Below are 17,377 nucleotides of genomic sequence, written 5' to 3'. Positions count from 1 at the left end.
GCCTAGTCTCCCTCCTGTCGTCAGGACCTGCTTGCAGCATCCTGAGGTGGCAGACAGATCATCTCTGCTACACAGGCTCCTCTCACCTTCCTTAGAAACTCAAGACACAGACTTCAGATAGGGTTCCCTAGAGGGCCTCACTTGAGCAGTTTTGGAGAGTAACCCTTCCCTGGAAGCACCACAGTGCTGGTCTCACTTCAGAGCTCCTCAGTGTCTTGTCACAGGCTGACCGCAGCCCCTCTGTCCCCCTCGGGACAGTTTCTCAAAGTACCCCACCCTATCCTTCATGATCAGGGACATGCTGCAATTGCAAATGCCCTAACTCAGAGGATTTGAAAACATCAGTCCCTAGTTCTAGCATTGCTCTCCTAGAATGGTGCCCATCAAGGCCCACTGTTATCCCTGTAGACACCCTAGGCCCACCAGGGGCATCCGACAACTAGTCTGGGCAGATAGTCTGCTGAGTACTAGCCACAGGCAGGCACCAGCCTAACCTTTCATCATGCCCTTATCACCACCCAGCACTGACTAAAAGTCCTTGCATGTGTTTTAGCAACATCCCAGCAGGGACCTGGCCCCTGCCCACCCTGTCTGTGATGAATGATGTGCATGGCCCAGTTCACCAGCCAGAACCACACATCAGCTTGCTTCATGGCAACTTGCTGTATCTTCAGGACCATCCTCTGATCTCCTGGTGATAATTGAGCAGTGTGCTATATGCAGTATGGATGGTGCCTTGTGGGAAGTGGAGATTAACGAGTGTGCAGTGTAAAGTGTGTCATGTGCAGTGTGCTGTGTGTACTGTGGAGCATGCTGCTTGCAGTATGAAATGTGCCCTGTGCAGCATGCAATGTGGAATGCATGCAATGCAGTGTGGTGTGACTTCTGTGTCTGGTTCACACCCTTGAGCTTGAATATGTTGATTCTTGGAAGATGGGAGCCATGCCCTGCCATGTCCAGGAACCCCCCAACCTCACCCCCTCAGCATCTTTCCCAGCTCAGGGAGATAAATCTTGCTGGATGACTAAGCACTGAATGCTGCTTTGATGCTACTAACAGTCATCCTTACCTGCATCAGACTTGCTAGCAGATAGAACACCACAAACATCTTACTTTGTGGGACCAAATGGCCTTCCACCAAGTAAATGATATAGAAGAAAATCAGATGGCCTGGAACCACCAGAGAGAGCAGGACTCGAGCTGATATGGAATTAATTTCTGGAAAAGACAACCATAGAGGTGTGTGTGACTTGACAGGCAGCAGGGACCACCCTGGCATGTTTAGTTTCCCATGAGGCATCCGCATTCATTTATCTACTACACGAGTGTTTCCTGAGCACCTACTATACTGCAGGCATGTTCTAGCAGATGAGGATATAGCTCTGTCCCTTCCTTCAAAGAACTGACATTTTAGGGAAGAGGAAAAAAAAAAAACAGACTTGAGTAGCAGAAGCAAACAAGAAAGGTCATTTCAAAGGGTGACCAGTGCTAGGAAGCATGGGTCTTTGTTTTAGAGAACCAGGTGTGTACTAGCAAGATGAGTTACTGGATACTAAAAGCTCTCTCGAGAAGAGGACAACTAGGCTGAGACACGCATCTGGAGGAGAGTATTCTGGGCAGAGAAAAGAGGATTTGCAAGGGGCTGAAGGTAGAAGAGAGCTCTGGAATGTGGGGGGAATGAAGGCTCAGCATGTGAAGTCTGATCCAGGGAGGGCTGGCACACTCATAGGGGGCCTCAGACAGCCCCTTCCTCACGCTAAGCCTGAGAGATCCATTCAGCACATTCTCTTTTGGCTTCAGCCCTCCAGGAATCTGAGACTCTGCAAGAAGTGTGACTTCCCCGCCCCAACCACACACACTTTTAAGAGCGTCACGTGTAAACGCAAATGACTCTTCAAACAGAAATAGTTTCAGTAAAAAGCTTCCATTTGCCTCTGAGTTAATATATTTCATCAAATTCCTAAGAAAGAGGGGGGAAATCATATAGCTTAGAAGCCAAAAACACTACCATAAAATAATATGTAGAGAGGGTGAGAAAACACAAGAGCTCCAAAGTCTATTCGTGATGAAAAATTAGACAAGGTATGAGAAGATTCTTTTAAAAAAAGAAAAAGTAGGGGCGCCTGGGTGGCTCAGTTGGTTAAGCGGTCGACTTCGGCTCAAGTCATGATCTCACGGTCCGTGAGTTCAAGCCCCACGTCGGGCTCTGTGCTGCCAGCTCAGAGCCTGAAGCCTGTTTCAGATTCTGTGTCTTCCTCTCTCTGACCCTCCCCTGTTCATGCTCTGTCTCTCCCTGTCTCAAAAATAAATAAAATGTTAAAAAAATTAAAAAAAAATTAAAAAATAAAAAAAGAACAAGTAGAAGCAAAATAAATAATTACTAATGGCAGCTGGCACTAAAACTCAAGACGATCTTGAGAGTAAGAATTCAGTAAAATATTTAGGTGCTGCTATACATTGGATGTTTGTCCGTATCCCCCTTGCTTTCACCACCCAGATCCCCATGTTGTAACTTAACCCTGAGTGTGATGGTATTTGGAGGTGATTAAGTCATAAGGGTAGGGTACAGCACTCATGTATGGCATTAGTGCTTATAACTTATAAGCTATAAGAGACTTCAGAAAGCCTCTTCACCCTTTCCATCATGTGAGCACATAGTGAGAAGACAGCTGTGAAGGAGGAATAGGCCATCACCACAGAATTTGCTAGTGCCTTGATCTTGAACTTCCACCCACCACAACTATAGAAAACAAGTTTCTTGTGGTTATGAGCCAATCATTTTATGCTTGCATTATAGCAGTCTGAACCAGGAAAGGTACAAAAATACAGAAATTGAAATAGATTTTCCAAACACAAGTGACAAATCAGAAAATATAATAGGTACAATCCATCAAATGCACTATTAGGTAGTTACCCAAAGGATACAAAAATAAAGATCCAAAGGGGTACATGCACCCAAATGTTTATAGCAACATTATCAACAACAGCCAAACTACAAAGAGAGCCCAAATGTCCATAGACTGGATGGATGAAGATGTGGTATGTATATATACATTTGTATACACACACACACACACACACACACACACACACACACATATACACACCATATATACATATGGTGTGTGTGTGTGTATGTGTGTACGTGTGTGTGTTTTCATATATATACACACACAGTGGATTATTCAGCCATCAAAAATGAAATCTTGCCATTTATAATGATGTGGATGGAGCTAGAATGTATTATGCTAAGCAAAATAAGTCAGTCAGAGAAAGACAAATACCATACAATTTCACTCATATGTGGAATGTAAGAAACAATACAGATGAACATATGGGAAGGGGGTGTGGAAAGAGAAGACAGGGAGACAAAGCATAAGAGACTCTTAATGACAGAGAACAAACTGAGGGATGCTGGAGGCAAGGGGGGGTGGGGGTATGGGCTAAATGAGAGATGGGTATTAAGGAGGGCACTTGTGATGAGTACTGGGTGCTGTATGTAAATGGTGAATCACTGAATTCTACTCCTGAAACCAACATTGCATTGATGTTAACTAAAATTAAAATTAAAGAAAAAAAAGATAAAATATGGTTCCCAGTACTAGAAAAAATAACAGGAATTTCCACGTTAAGACAAGATGGGGTAGACACATCTCTTCCTAATCCTCTCACTAAATACAACTAAAAATGCTGGACATTATATATAAAATAAACATAAGATTTTAAAAGGTGGAGAGAAAAAGGGGCTGGCCAGGGACCTCAGGATTCAACAAACAACACAGAGGTAAGTTACCTGAGTTGTTGTTTTGTTGTTTTGGTGGGTGGTGCTGGTTTATTTCATATATCCCAGACAGGATGCTGGAGAAGTCAGCAAGCCAGAAATGTCAATCAATGGGCAAGATTCAAAAGAAAAGACTCAACAAAAGCCTGCTCTGTCTAGCCAAAGTTCCAGAAGAGGGACAGCCTAGCAAAGCACAGAACTTCTAGACAACAGCTGCTCTATTCCAGACAAACATCACAGGAAAGACTGCAGCCCCACTTTCATCAGCAAAGGCCAAGTGGGGAGCCTGGATTCTGACCTAATCTATGTGGAATGTGGTGCTCACCCCTTCTGGCTGACGTGGGATAAGAGAAGAGTAAGTGGTACTCTCCCTGGTGGTAATGAGCTCCCCACTTCATGTTGATGAAGGCCATGTGAGGAGCAGTAATAAGGCATCCCTCTCCCTCTCGGACAAGGTGGGATCAGAAGAACATAGACTCCCTGCCAGTCCACCAGCAATGAGGTGCTCCTCTTCGCCCAGTGTGTGAATAGAGATGGGGGAATCCTGGGCTTCCAGCCCTACCTGGCAGTAAGCAAGCAATGCATTATTCCCTTTCCTTCAGTGGTGCACTGTCAGAGGAGGTGCCTAAAAAAGACTTAAATAAGATCCAGAATTTAATAACCTATACCCCAAATGCCTGGGATTTAATCTAAAATCACTTCTTACAAAAGAAATCTCCTATAACCAGTAAAGAAATAGAATTAGTAATCAAAAATCTCCCAAAAAACCCAAGAGTCCAGGGCTGGGTAACTTTCCAAGGGAATTCTACCAAACATTTAAAGAAGAGTTAACACCTATTCTTTTGAAGCTGTTCCAAAAATTAGAAATGGAAGGAAAGCTTCCAAACTCATTCTAGGAAGTCAGTATTACCTTGATTTCAAAACCAGACCAAGACCCCACGAAAAAAGGAGAACTCCAGACCAATTTCCCTGATGAACACCAATGTGAAATTACTCAACAGGAAACTGACCAACCAGATACAATACATTAAAAGAATTGTTCACCACGACCAAGTGGGATATATACGCAGGATGCAGGGCTGGTTCAATATCTGCAAAACAATCAATGTGATATATCACATTAATAAAAGAAAGGACAAGAACCACATGATCCTCTCGATAGATGCAGAGAAAGCATTTGACAAAATACAGCATCATTTCTTGATAAAAACCCTCAAGAATGTAGGGATAAGAGGATCGTACCTCAAGATCATAAAAAGCCATACGTGATATCATCCTTAATGGGGAAAAACTGAGAGCTTACCCCTAAGGTCAGGAACATGACAGGGATGTCTGCTCTCGCCACTGTTACTCAATATAGTATTAAAAGTCTTAGCCTCAGCAATCAGACAACACAAAGGAGTAAAAGGCATCCAAATTGACAAGGAGGAAGTCAAACTTTTCACTCTTCGCAGATGACATGATACTCTATATGGAAAACACAAAAGATTCCACCAAAAAACTGCTAGAACTGATCCATGAATTCAGCAAAGTTGCAGGATATAAAATCAACGCACAGAAATCAGTTGCATTCCCATACACCAACAATGAAGCAACAGAAAGAGAAATCAAGGAATCGATCCCATTTACAGTTGGACCAAAAACCATAAAATACCTAGGAATAAATCTAACCAAAGAGGTGAAAAATCTATACACTGAAAACTATAGGAAGCTTATGAAAGAAATTGAAGACACAAAAAAATGGAAAAATATTCCTTGCTCCTGGATTGCAAGAACACATATTATTAAAATGTCAATACTACCCAAAGCAATCTACATATTCAATACAATGCTTATCAAAATAACACCAGCATTCTTCATAGAGTTAGAATAAACAATCCTAAAATTTGTATGGAATGATAAAAGACCCCAAATAGCCAAAGATATCCTGAAAAAGAAAACCAAATCTGGAGGCATCACAATTCTGGACTTCAAGCTGTATTACAAAGCTGTAATCACCAAGACAGTATGGAAATCGCACAAAACCAGACACTCAGATCAATGGAATAGATTAGAGAACCCAGAAATGGACTCACAAACATATGGCCATTTAATCATTGACAAAGCAGGAAAGAAAATCCAATGGAATAAAGACAATCTCTTCAGCAATTATGCTGGGAAAACTGGACAGCAACATGCAGAAAAATGAACCTGGATCATTTACTTATACCATACACAAAAATAAACTCAAATGGATGAAAGACCTAAGTATAAGACAGGAGGCCATCAAAATCCTCGAGGAGAAAGCAGGGAAACACCTCCTTGACCTCGGCTGCAGCAACTTCTTACTCAACACATATCCAGAGGCAAGGGAAATAAAAGAAAAAATGAACTATTGGGACCTCATCAAGATAAAAAGCGTCTGCACAGCAAAAGAAACAATCAGCAAAACTAAAAGGCAACCAACAGAATGGGAGAAGATATTTGCAAACGACATATCAGATAATGGGTTAGCATCCAAAATCTATAAAGAATTTATCAAACTCAACACCCAAAAAACAAACAATCCAGTGAAGAAATGGGCAAAAGACATGAATAGACATTTCTCCAAAGAAGACATCCAGATGGCCAACTGACACATGAAAAAAGGCTCAACACCACTCATCATCAGGGAAATACAAATTAAAACCACAATGAGATACCACCTGACACCTGTCAGAATGGCTAACATTAACAACTCAGGCCACAACAGATGTTGGCAAAGATGCAGAGAAAGAGGATCTCTTTTGCACTGCTGGTAGGAATGCAAACTGGTGAGCCACTCTGAAAACAGTATGGAGGTTCCTCAAAAAATTAAAAATAGAACTACTGGGTGACTCAGCAATTATACTACTAGGTATTTATCCAAGGGATACAGGTATGCTGTTTCAAAGGGGCACATGCACCCTAATGTTTATAGCAGCACTAACAACAATAGCCAAAGTATGGAAAAAGCCCAAATGTCCGATGGATGAATGGATAAAGAACATGTGGTATATATACACAATGGAGTATTACTCAGCAATCAAAAAGAATGAAATTTTGCCATTTGCAACTATATGAATGGAACTAGAGGGTATTATACTAAGTGAAATTAGTCAGCCAGAGAAAGACAAATATCATATGACTTCACTCATATGAGGAACTTAAGACACAAAACAGATGAGCAAAAGGGAAGGGAAGCAAAAATAATATAAAAACAAGGAGGGGAAGAAAACATAAGAGACAAATACCGAGAACAAACTGAGGGTTGCTGGAGGGGTTGTGGCTGGGGGGATGGACTAAATGGGTAAGGGGCTTTAGGGAGGACACTTGTTGGGATGAGCACTGAGTGTTATACACAGGGGATGAATCACTGCAATTGACAACTGAAATCATTATAGCACTAGAGGCTAACTTGGATGTAAATTTTTAAAAAATGTTAAAAGAAAAAAGTCTCAACATGATGAGAAAATACAACTAACAGACACTAAGAATGAGATAAGAAGGTAGAATTATATGAAAGCAATTTTAATGAATCTATTATAAAAGTGCTTCAACCACCAATTACAAACACACTTGAAACAAATGATAAAAATAGAAAGTTTTGATAAAAAAACAGAAAGTCTCAGAAAAGAAACAAAGATACAAAGAAGAACCATGTTGAAATTTTAGAATGGAAAAAACACATAATGGCCAAAACCCCCAAACAACTCAATGAAAGGAATGAATAGCAGAATGGAGAGGACAGAAGAAAAATCTGTGAACTTGAAGGGAAAAACTATGGAAATTAGCCTATCTGAACAAGAGAGGGTAAAATAGGCTGGCACGGGGTAATTGAACAGAGACTCAGGGGCTTATGAGATTAAAACAAAAGATCTATCATTCATGTCATCAGAGTCCTAAGGGAAAAGAAGAAGAGAGTGGGACTGAAAGTGTATTTGAAGAAATAATGGCTTACAATTTCCCAAATTTGAAAAAATTTAAATCTATTTTTTCAAAGAGGTGAATGGACCTCAAATGTGGAAAATCCCTAAGAAATAGACATCAAAGTATATCATAACTCATAGTGTAAAACGTAAAGTAAAATTCTTGAAATAAACAAAAGACAAATGACACCTTATGTATACAATAGAAACAATTCAAATGACAGTAATTTCTCATCAGAAGGAAGTGGCACTTTTTCAAATGCTGAAAAGTGAAAAAATACAATACTATATTGAATACTGAAAAAATATAATACTAGATTTTTTGCATTTATGTAAATTTTTTCAAATTCTATTTTACTTCCATCATTTTATTTTAGTCTACTACAGTGTATTCACTTTTTCAAATTTTCAAATGATTTTTTCCTTTTTTTAATCCTTTTTCTCTTCTTTGTTTCTTTCCCTTTTTCTTAAATACAGAAAAAGAAAAATTTATATTTATTTTTAATTTTTATTAAAAATATTTTTCTTTAATTTTTTTCTACTATATTCTTTACTTTTGTATATATTTATTCAAATTCTATTTTACCCCATAATCTCATTTTAGTCTACTTCAGTGTATTCATTTTTGCAAATTCTCACACAATTTCCTTTTTTTCTCACCCACCCCCCCCTTTTTTTTCCCCTCTAATCTGTCACACCACTTTCAACACCAAGACCAAAACACACCTAGGATCTATAATCATCTATTCATTCGATTTTATGTGTGTGTTTTTAATTCTTAATTTTAATTTTTTTTTTAATTTTAATTTCAATTTTTATACCTCAATAATTCCTTTCCTCCCTTCAAAATGACAAAATGAAGGAATTCACCCCAAAGGAAAGACCACAAAGAAATGACAGACAGGGATTTAACCAACACAGATACAAGCAAGATGTCTGAACCGGAATTTAGAATCACGATAATACGAATACTAGCTGGAGTCAAAAATAGAAGTAAAAAATAGCCAGAATGATTTTAAAAATGCTATAACTGAGCTGCAATCATGGATGGATGCAGCAGCAGCAAGGATGGATGAGGCAGAACAGAGAATCAGCGATATAGAGGACAAACTTATAGAGAATAACGAAGTAGAAAAAAAGAGGGAGATAAAGGCAAAAGAGCACAATTTAAGAATTAGAGAAATCAGTGACTCAATAAAAAGGAACAACATCAGAATCATAGGGGTCCCAGAGGAGGGAGAGAGAAAGAAATAGGGGTAGAAGGGTTATGTGAGCAAATCATAGTGGAAAACTTTCCTAACCTCAGGAAAGACACAGACATCAAAATCCAGGAAGCACAGAGTACCCCCATTAGATTCAACAAAAACCGACCATCAACAAGGCATATCATAGTCAAATTCACAAAATACTCAGGCAAGCATAGACTCATGAAAGCAGCAAGGGAAAAAAAGTCCCTAACCTACAAGGGAAGGCAGATCAGGTTTGCAGCAGACCTATCCACAGAAACTTGGCAGGCCAGAAAGGAGTGGTGGGATATATTCAGTGTGCTGAATCAGAAAAATATGCAGCCAAGAATGCTTTATCCAGCAAGGCTGTCATTAAAAATAGAAGGAGAGAGAAAAAGTTTCCCAGACAAACAAAAATTAAAGGAGTTTGTGACCACTAAATCAGCCCTGTAAGAAATTTTAAGGGGAATCTCTGAGGGTAGAAAAGATGAAAATATATATATACACACGTGTATATACACATGTGTATGTGTGTGTATGTATATATATATATATATACATACACACACATACACACACATATATATATATATATATATATATATATATATATATATATATATATAAATACCAAAAGCAACAAAAGATTAGAAAGCACCAGAGACCACCAGAAACTCCAACTCTACAAGCATCATAATCCGATAAATTCATATCTTTTAGTACTCACTCTAAATGTCATTGGAATCAATGCTCCAATCAAAAGACATAGGGTAACAGAATGGATAAGAAAACAAGATCTATCTATATGTTGTTTACAAGAGTACCACTTTAGACCTAAAGACACCTTCAGATTGAAAAAAAGGGGATGGAGAACCATCTATCATGCTAATGGTCAACAAAAGAAAGCCAGAGTAGCCATACTTATATCAGACAATCTAGACTTTAAAATAAAGACTGTATCAAGAGATGCAGAAGGGCATTATATCATAATCAAGGGGTCTATAGACCAAGAAGACCTAACAACTGTAAACATTTATGTGCCAAATGTGGAAGAACCCAAATATATAAATCAATTAATCACAAACATAAAGAAACTCATTGACAGTAATACCATAACAGTAGGAGACTTCAACACCCACTCACCACAATAGACAGATCATCTAATCAAAAAATCAACAAGGAAACAATGGCTTTGAATGACACACTGGACCAGATGGACATAACAGATATATTCAGAACATTTCAGCCTAATATACATTCTTCTCTAGTGCACATGGAACGTTCTCCAGAATAGACCATATACTGGGACATAAATCAGTCCTCAGTAAGTACAAAAAGACCGAGATCATACTGTGCATGTTTTCACACCACAACACTATGAAACTCGAAATCAACCACAAGAAACAATTTGGAAAGGTAACAAATACTTGGAGACTGAAGAACATCCTACTAAAGAATGAATGGGCTAACCAAGCAGTTAAAGAGGAAATTAAAAAGTATACGGAAGTCAATGAAAATGATAACACCACAACCCCAAGCCTCTGGGACGCACCAAAGGTGGTCATAAGAGGAAAGTATATAGCAATCCAGGCCTTCCTAAAGAAGGAAGAAAGATCTCCAATACACAACCTAACCTTATGCCTTAAGGAGCTGGAAAGAGAACAGCAAATAAAATCCAAAACCAGAAGAAGACAGGAAATAATAAAGATTAGAGCAGAAATTAATGCTATCGAAACCAAAAAACAGTAGAACAGATCAATGAAACCAGAGCTGGTTCTTTGAAAGAATTAACAAAATTGACAAACCAAGAGCCAGTTTAATCAAGAAGATAAAGGAAAGGACCCAAATAAATAAAATCAAGAATGAAAGAGGAGAGATTACAACTAACACACCAGAAACAAAAACAATAAGATATTATGAAAAATTATATGCCAATAAAATGGGTAATCTGGAAGAAATGGACAAATTCCTAGAAACATATACACTACAAAAACTGAAACAGGAAGAAATAGAGAATTTGAACGGACCCATAACCAGTAAGGAAATCAAATTAGTAATCAAATATCTGCCAAAGAACAAGAGTCCAGGGACAGATGGCTTTCCAGGGGAATTCTAGCAAACATTTAAGGAAGAGTTAACACCTATTCTCTTGAAACTGTTTCAAAAAATAGAAATGGAAGGAAAACTTCCAAACTCTTTCTGTGAAGTCACCATTACCTTGATTCCAAAACGAGACAATAGACCACACTAAAAAGGAGAACTATAGACCAATTTCCCTAATGAACATGGATGCAAAAATCCTCAAAAAGATATTAGCTAACTGGCTCCAAGAATACATTAAAAAAAATATTCACCACGACCAAGCGGGATTTATACCTGGAATGCAGGGCTGGTTCAATATCCGCAAAACAATTAATGTGATTCATCACATCAATAAAAGAAAGGACAAGAACCATATGATCCTCTCAATAGATGCAGAGAAAGCATTTGACAAAACACAGCATCCTTTCTTGATAAAAACCCTCAAGAAAGTAGGGATAGAAGCACACCTCGAGATCACAAAAGCCATATATGAACGACTCAACGCTACTATTATCCTCAATGGGGAACTACTGAGAGCTTTCCTCCTAAGGTGAGGAACACGACAGGGATATCCACTCTCGCCACTGTTATTCAACATAGTATTGGAAGTCTTAGCCTCAGCAATCAGAAAATGCAAAGAAATAAAAGGCATCCAAATCAGCAAGGAGGAGGTCAAATTTTCACTCTTTGCAGTTGACATGATACTCTATATGGAAAACCCATAAGATTCCACCAAAAAACTGCTAGAGCTGATCCATGAATTCAGCAAAGTTGCAGGATATAAAATCAATGCACAGAATTCGGTTGCATTCCTATACACCAAAAATGAAGTGACAGAAAGAGAAATCAAGGAATCTATCCCATTTACAGTTGCACCAAAAAGCATAAAATACCTAGGAATAAATCTAACCAAAGAGGTGAAAAATCTATACACTGAAAACTATAGGAAGCTTATGAAAGAAATTGAAGACACAAAGAAATGGAAAAAGATTCCATGCTCCTGGATAGGAAGAACAAATATTGTTAAAATGTCGATACTACCCAAAGCAATCTACATATTTTTTTCAATATATGGAATTTATTGTCAAATTGGTTTCCATACAACACCCAGTGCTCATCCAAAAAGGTGCCCTCCTCAATACCCATCACCCACCCTCCCCTCCCTCCCACCCCCCATCAACCCTCAGTTTGTTCTCAGTTTTTAACAGTCTCTTATGCTTTGGCTCTCTCCCACTCTAACCTCTTTTTTTTTTTCTTCCCCTCCCCCATGGGTTTCTGTTAAGTTTCTCAGGATCCACATAAGAGTGAAAACATATGGTATCTGTCTTTCTCTGTATGGCTTACTTCACTTAGCATCACACTCTCCAGTTCCATCCACGTTGCTACAAAGGGCCATATTTCATTCTTTCTCATTGCCATGTAGTATTCCATTGTGTATATAAACCACAATTTCTTTATCCATTCATCAGTTGATGGACATTTAGGCTCTTTCCATAATTTGGCTATTGTTGAGAGTGCTGCTATAAACATTGGGGTACAAGTGCCCCTATGCATCAGTACTCCTGTATCCCTTGGGTAAATTCCTAGCAGTGCTATTGCTGGGTCATAGAGTAGGTCTATTTTCAATCTCCTGAGGAACATCCACACTGTTTTCCAGAGTGGCTGCACCAACTTGCATTCCCACCAACAGTGCAAGAGGGTTCCCGTTTCTCCACATCCTCTCCAGAATCTATAGTCTCCTGATTTGTTCATTTTGGCCACTCTGACTGGCGTGAGGTGATATCTGAGTGTGGTTTTGATTTGTATTTCCCTGATGAGGAGCGACGTTGAGCATCTTTTTATGTGCCTGTTGGCCATCCGGATGTCTTCTTCAGAGAAGTGTCTATTCATGTTTTCCGCCCATTTCTTCACTGGATTATTTGTTTTTCAGGTGTGGAGTTTGGTGAGCTCTTTATAGATTTTGGATACCAGCCCTTTGTCCGATATGTCATTTGCAAATATCTTTTCCCATTCCGTTGGTTGCCTTTTAGTTTTGTTGATTATTTCCTTTGCTGTGCAGAAGCTTTTTATCTTCATGAGGTCCCATAGTTCATTTTTGCTTTTAATTCCCTTGCCTTTGGGGATGTGTCGAGTAAGAAATTGCTATGACTGAGGTCAGAGAGGTCTTTTCCTGCTTTCTCCTCTAGGGTTTTGATGGTTTCCTGTCTCACATTCAGGTCCTTTATCCATTTTGAGTTTATTTTTGTAAATGGTGTGAGAAAGTGGTCTAGTTTCAACCTTCTGCATGTTGCTGTCCAGTTCTCCCAGCACCATTTGTTAAAGAGACTGTCTTTTTTCCATTGGATGTTCTTTCCTGCTTTGTCAAATTTTAGTTGGCCATAAGTTTGTGGGTCTAGTTCTGGGGTTTCTATTCTATTCCATTGGTCTATGTGTCTGTTTTTGTGCCAATACCATGCTGTCTTGATGATGACAGCTTTGTAGTAGAGGCTAAAGTCTGGGATTGTGATGCCTCCTGCTTTGGTCTTCTTCTTCAAAATTACTTTGGTTATTCGGGGCTTTTTGTGGTTCCATATGAATTTTAGGATTGCTTGTTCTAGCTTTGAGCAGAATGCTGGTGCAATTTTGATTGGGATTGCATTGAATGTGTAGATAGCTTTGAGTAGTATTGACATTTTGACAGTATTTATTCTTCCAATCCATGAGCACGGAATGTTTTTCCATTTCTTTATATCTTCTTCAATTTCCTTCATAAGCTTTCTATACTTTTCAGCATACAGATCTTTTACATCTTTGGTTAGATTTGTCCCTAGGTATTTTATGCTTCTTGGTGCAATTGTGAATCGGATCAGTTTCTTTGTCTTTCTGTTGCTTCATTGTTAGTGTATAAGAATGCAACTGATTTCTGTACATTGATTTTGTATCCTGCAACTTTGGTAAATTCATGTATCAGTTCTAGCAGACTTCTGGTGGAGTCTATTGGATCTTCCATGTATAATATCATGTCATCTGCAAAAAGTGAAAGCTTAACTTCATCTTTGCCAATTTTGATGCCTTTGATTTCCTTTTGTTGTCTGATTGCTGATGCTAGCACTTCCAACACTATGTTAAACAACAGCGGTGAGAGTAGACATGCCTGTCGTGTTTCTGATCTCAGGAAAAAAGCTCTCAGTTTTTCCCCATTGAGGATGATGTTAGCTGTGGGTTTTCATAAATGGCTTTTATGATGTCTAAGTATGTTCCTTCTATCCTGACTTTCCCAAGGGCTTTTATTAAGAAAGGTGCTGAAGTTTGTCAAATGTCTTTTCTGCATCGATTGACAGGATCATATGGTTCTTATCTTTTCTTTTATTAATGTGATGTATCACGTTGATTGATTTGCGAATGTTGAACCAGCCCTGCATCCCAGGAATGAATCCCACTTGATCATGGTGAATAATTCTTTTTATATGCTGTTGAATTCGGTTTGCTAGTATCTTATTGAGAATTTTTGCATCCATATTCATCAGCGATATTGGCCTGTAGTTCTTTTTTTTTACTGGGTCTCTGTCTGGTTTAGGATCAAAGTAATACTGGCTTCATGAAATGAGTCTAGAAGTTTTCCTTCCCTTTCTATTTTTTGGAATAGCTTGAGAAGGATAGGTATTATCTCTGCTTTAAACGTCTGGTAGAACTCCCCTGGGAAGCCATCTTGTCCTGGACTCTTATTTGTTGGGAGATTTTTGATAACTCATTCAATTTCTTGGCTGGTTATGGGTCTGTTCAAGCTTTATATTTCCTCCTGATTGAGTTTTAGAAGTGTGTGGGTGTTTAGGAATTTGTCCATTTCTTCCAGGTTGTCCAGTTTGTTGGCATGTAATTTTTCATAGTATTCCCTGATAATTGCTTGTATTTCTGAGGGATTGGTTGTAATAATTCCATTTTCATTCATGATTTTATCTATTTGGGTCATCTCCCTTTTCTTTTTGAGAAGTCTGGCTAGAGGTTTATCAATTTTGTTTATTTTTTCAAAGAACCAACTCTTGGTTTCATTGATCTGCTCTACAGTTTTTTTTTAGATTCTATATTGTTTATTTCTGCTCTGATCTTTATTATTTCTCTTCTTCTGCTGGGTTTGGGGTGTCTTTGCTGCTCTGCTTCTTTTTCCTTTAGGTGTGCTGTTAGATTTTGTATTTGGGATTTTTCTTGTTTCTTGAGATAGGCCTGGATTGCAATGTATTTTCCTTTCAGGATTGCCTTTGCTGCGTCCCAAAGCGTTTGGATTGTTGTATTTTCCTTTTCGTTTCTGCCCATATATTTTTTAATTTCATCTCTAATTGCCTGGTTGACCCATTCATTCTTTAGTAGGGTGTTCTTTAACCTTCATGCTTTTGGAGGTTTTCCAGACTTTTTCCTGTGGTTGATTTCAAGCATCATAGCATTGTGGTCTGAAAGTATGCATGGTATGATCTCAATTCTTATATACTTATTAAGGGCTGTTTTGGGACTCAGTATGTGATCTTGGAGAATGTTCCATGTGCACACGAGAAGAAAGTATATTGTTGCTTTGGGATGCAGAGTTCTAAATATATCTGTCAAGTCCATCCGATCCAATGTATCATTCAGGGCCCTTGTTTCTTTATTGACCATGTGTGTAGATGATCTATCCATTTCTGTAAGTGGAGTGTTAAAGTCCCCTGCAATTACCACATTCTTATCAATAAGGTTGCTTATGTTTGTTAGTAATTTTTTTATATATTTGGGGGCTCCCATATTTGGCTCATAGACATTTATAATCGTTAGCTCTTCCTGATGGAAAGACCCTGTAATTATTATAAAATGCCCTTCTTCTGTCTTGTTACAGTCTTTAAAGTCTAGTTTGTCTGATATAAGTATGGGTACTCCAGCTTTGTTTTGACTTCCAGTAGCCTGATAAATAGTTCTCCATCCCCTCAGCAATCTACATATTCAATGCAATCCCGATCAAAATAACACCAGCTTTCTTAACAGAGCTAAAACAAATAATCCTAAAATTTGTATGGAACCAGAAAAGTCCGCGAATAGTCAAAGCAATCTTGAAAACGAAAACCAAAGCAGGCGGCATCACAATCCCAGACTTTAAGCTATACTACAAAGCTGTAATCATCAAGACAGTATGGTACTGGCACAAGAACAGACCCTCGGATCAATGGAACAGAATAGAGAATGCAGAAATGGACCCACAAATATATGGCCAACTAATCTTTGACAAAGCAGGAAAGAATATCCAATGGAATAAAGACAATCTTTTCAGCAAGTGGTGCTGGGAAAACTGGACAGCGACATGCAGAAAAATGAACCTGGACCACTTTCTTACACCACATACAAAAATAAACTCAAAATGGATGAAAGACCTCAATGTAAGACAGGAAGCCACTAAAATCCTTGAGGAGAAAGCAGGCAAAAACCTCTTTCATCTTGCCCGCAGCAACTTCTTACTCAACACGTCTCCAGAGGCAAGGGAAACAAAAGCAAAAATGAACTACTGGGACCTCATCAAAATAAAAAGCTTGTGCACAGCGAAGGAAACAATCAGCAAAACTAAAAGGCAACTGACAGAATGGGAGAAGATATTTGCAAATGACATATCAGATAAAGGGTTAGTATCCAAAATCTACAAAGTACTTATCAAACTCAACACCCAAAAAACAAATAATCCAGTGAAGAAATGGGCAAAAGACATGAATAGACACTTCTCCAAGGAAGACATCCCATGGCCAACTAACACATGAAAAAAGTCTCAACACCACTCATCATTAGGGAAATCCAAATCAAAACCACAATGAGATACCACCTGACACCTGTCAGAATGGCTAACATTAACAACTCAGGCCACAACAGATGTTGGCAAGGATATGGAGAAAGAGGGTCTCTTTTGCATTGTTGGTGGCAATGCAAACTTGTGCAGCCACTCTAGGAAACAGTATGGAGGTTCCTCAAAAAACTAAAAATAGAACTATGCTAAGACCCAGCAATTGCACTACTAGGCATTTATCCAAGGGATATAGGTGTGCTGTTTCAAAGGGACACATGCACCCCATGTTTATAGCAGCACTATCATCAATAGCCAAAGTATGGAAAGAGCCCAAATGTCCATCGATGGATGAATGGATAAAGAAAATGTGGCATATATATACAATGAAGTATTATTCAGCAATCACAAAGAATGAAATCTTGCCATTCCAACTACGTGGATAGAACTGGAGGGTATTATTCTAAGTGAAATTAGTCAGAGAAAGACAAAAATCATATGACTTCACTCATATGAGGACTTCAAGTGACAAAACAGATGAACATAAGGGAAGGGAAAAAAAATAATAAAAAACAGGGAGGGGGACAAACAGAAG

The 17,377-nt window shown here is 38.6% G+C and overlaps 1 protein-coding gene across 2 annotated transcripts in view; it reads right to left on the bottom strand.

Annotated features, from left to right (window-relative positions):
• LOC124524537 (solute carrier family 41 member 3-like) overlaps positions 1–17,377 on the bottom strand; it is a 101,089-nt gene that overhangs the window by 1,113 nt on the left and 82,599 nt on the right. For both annotated transcript variants that reach the window (XM_047096848.1, XM_047096849.1), the window contains exon 10: positions 1,070–1,218. In XM_047096848.1, coding sequence (XP_046952804.1) covers positions 1,070–1,218 — 149 coding nt within the window. The remainder of the gene's footprint in view (positions 1–1,069; positions 1,219–17,377) is intronic.

This window comes from Lynx rufus, unplaced genomic scaffold (assembly GCF_022079265.1).
Source record: "Lynx rufus isolate CCGP_SWC_20201006 ecotype Redwood Valley unplaced genomic scaffold, mLynRuf1.p SCAF_4, whole genome shotgun sequence".
In the NCBI taxonomy this organism is placed as follows: domain Eukaryota; kingdom Metazoa; phylum Chordata; class Mammalia; order Carnivora; family Felidae; genus Lynx; species Lynx rufus.
Note: the sequence above shows the minus strand (reverse complement) of the source record. Positions and strands in the feature narration are given on the sequence as shown.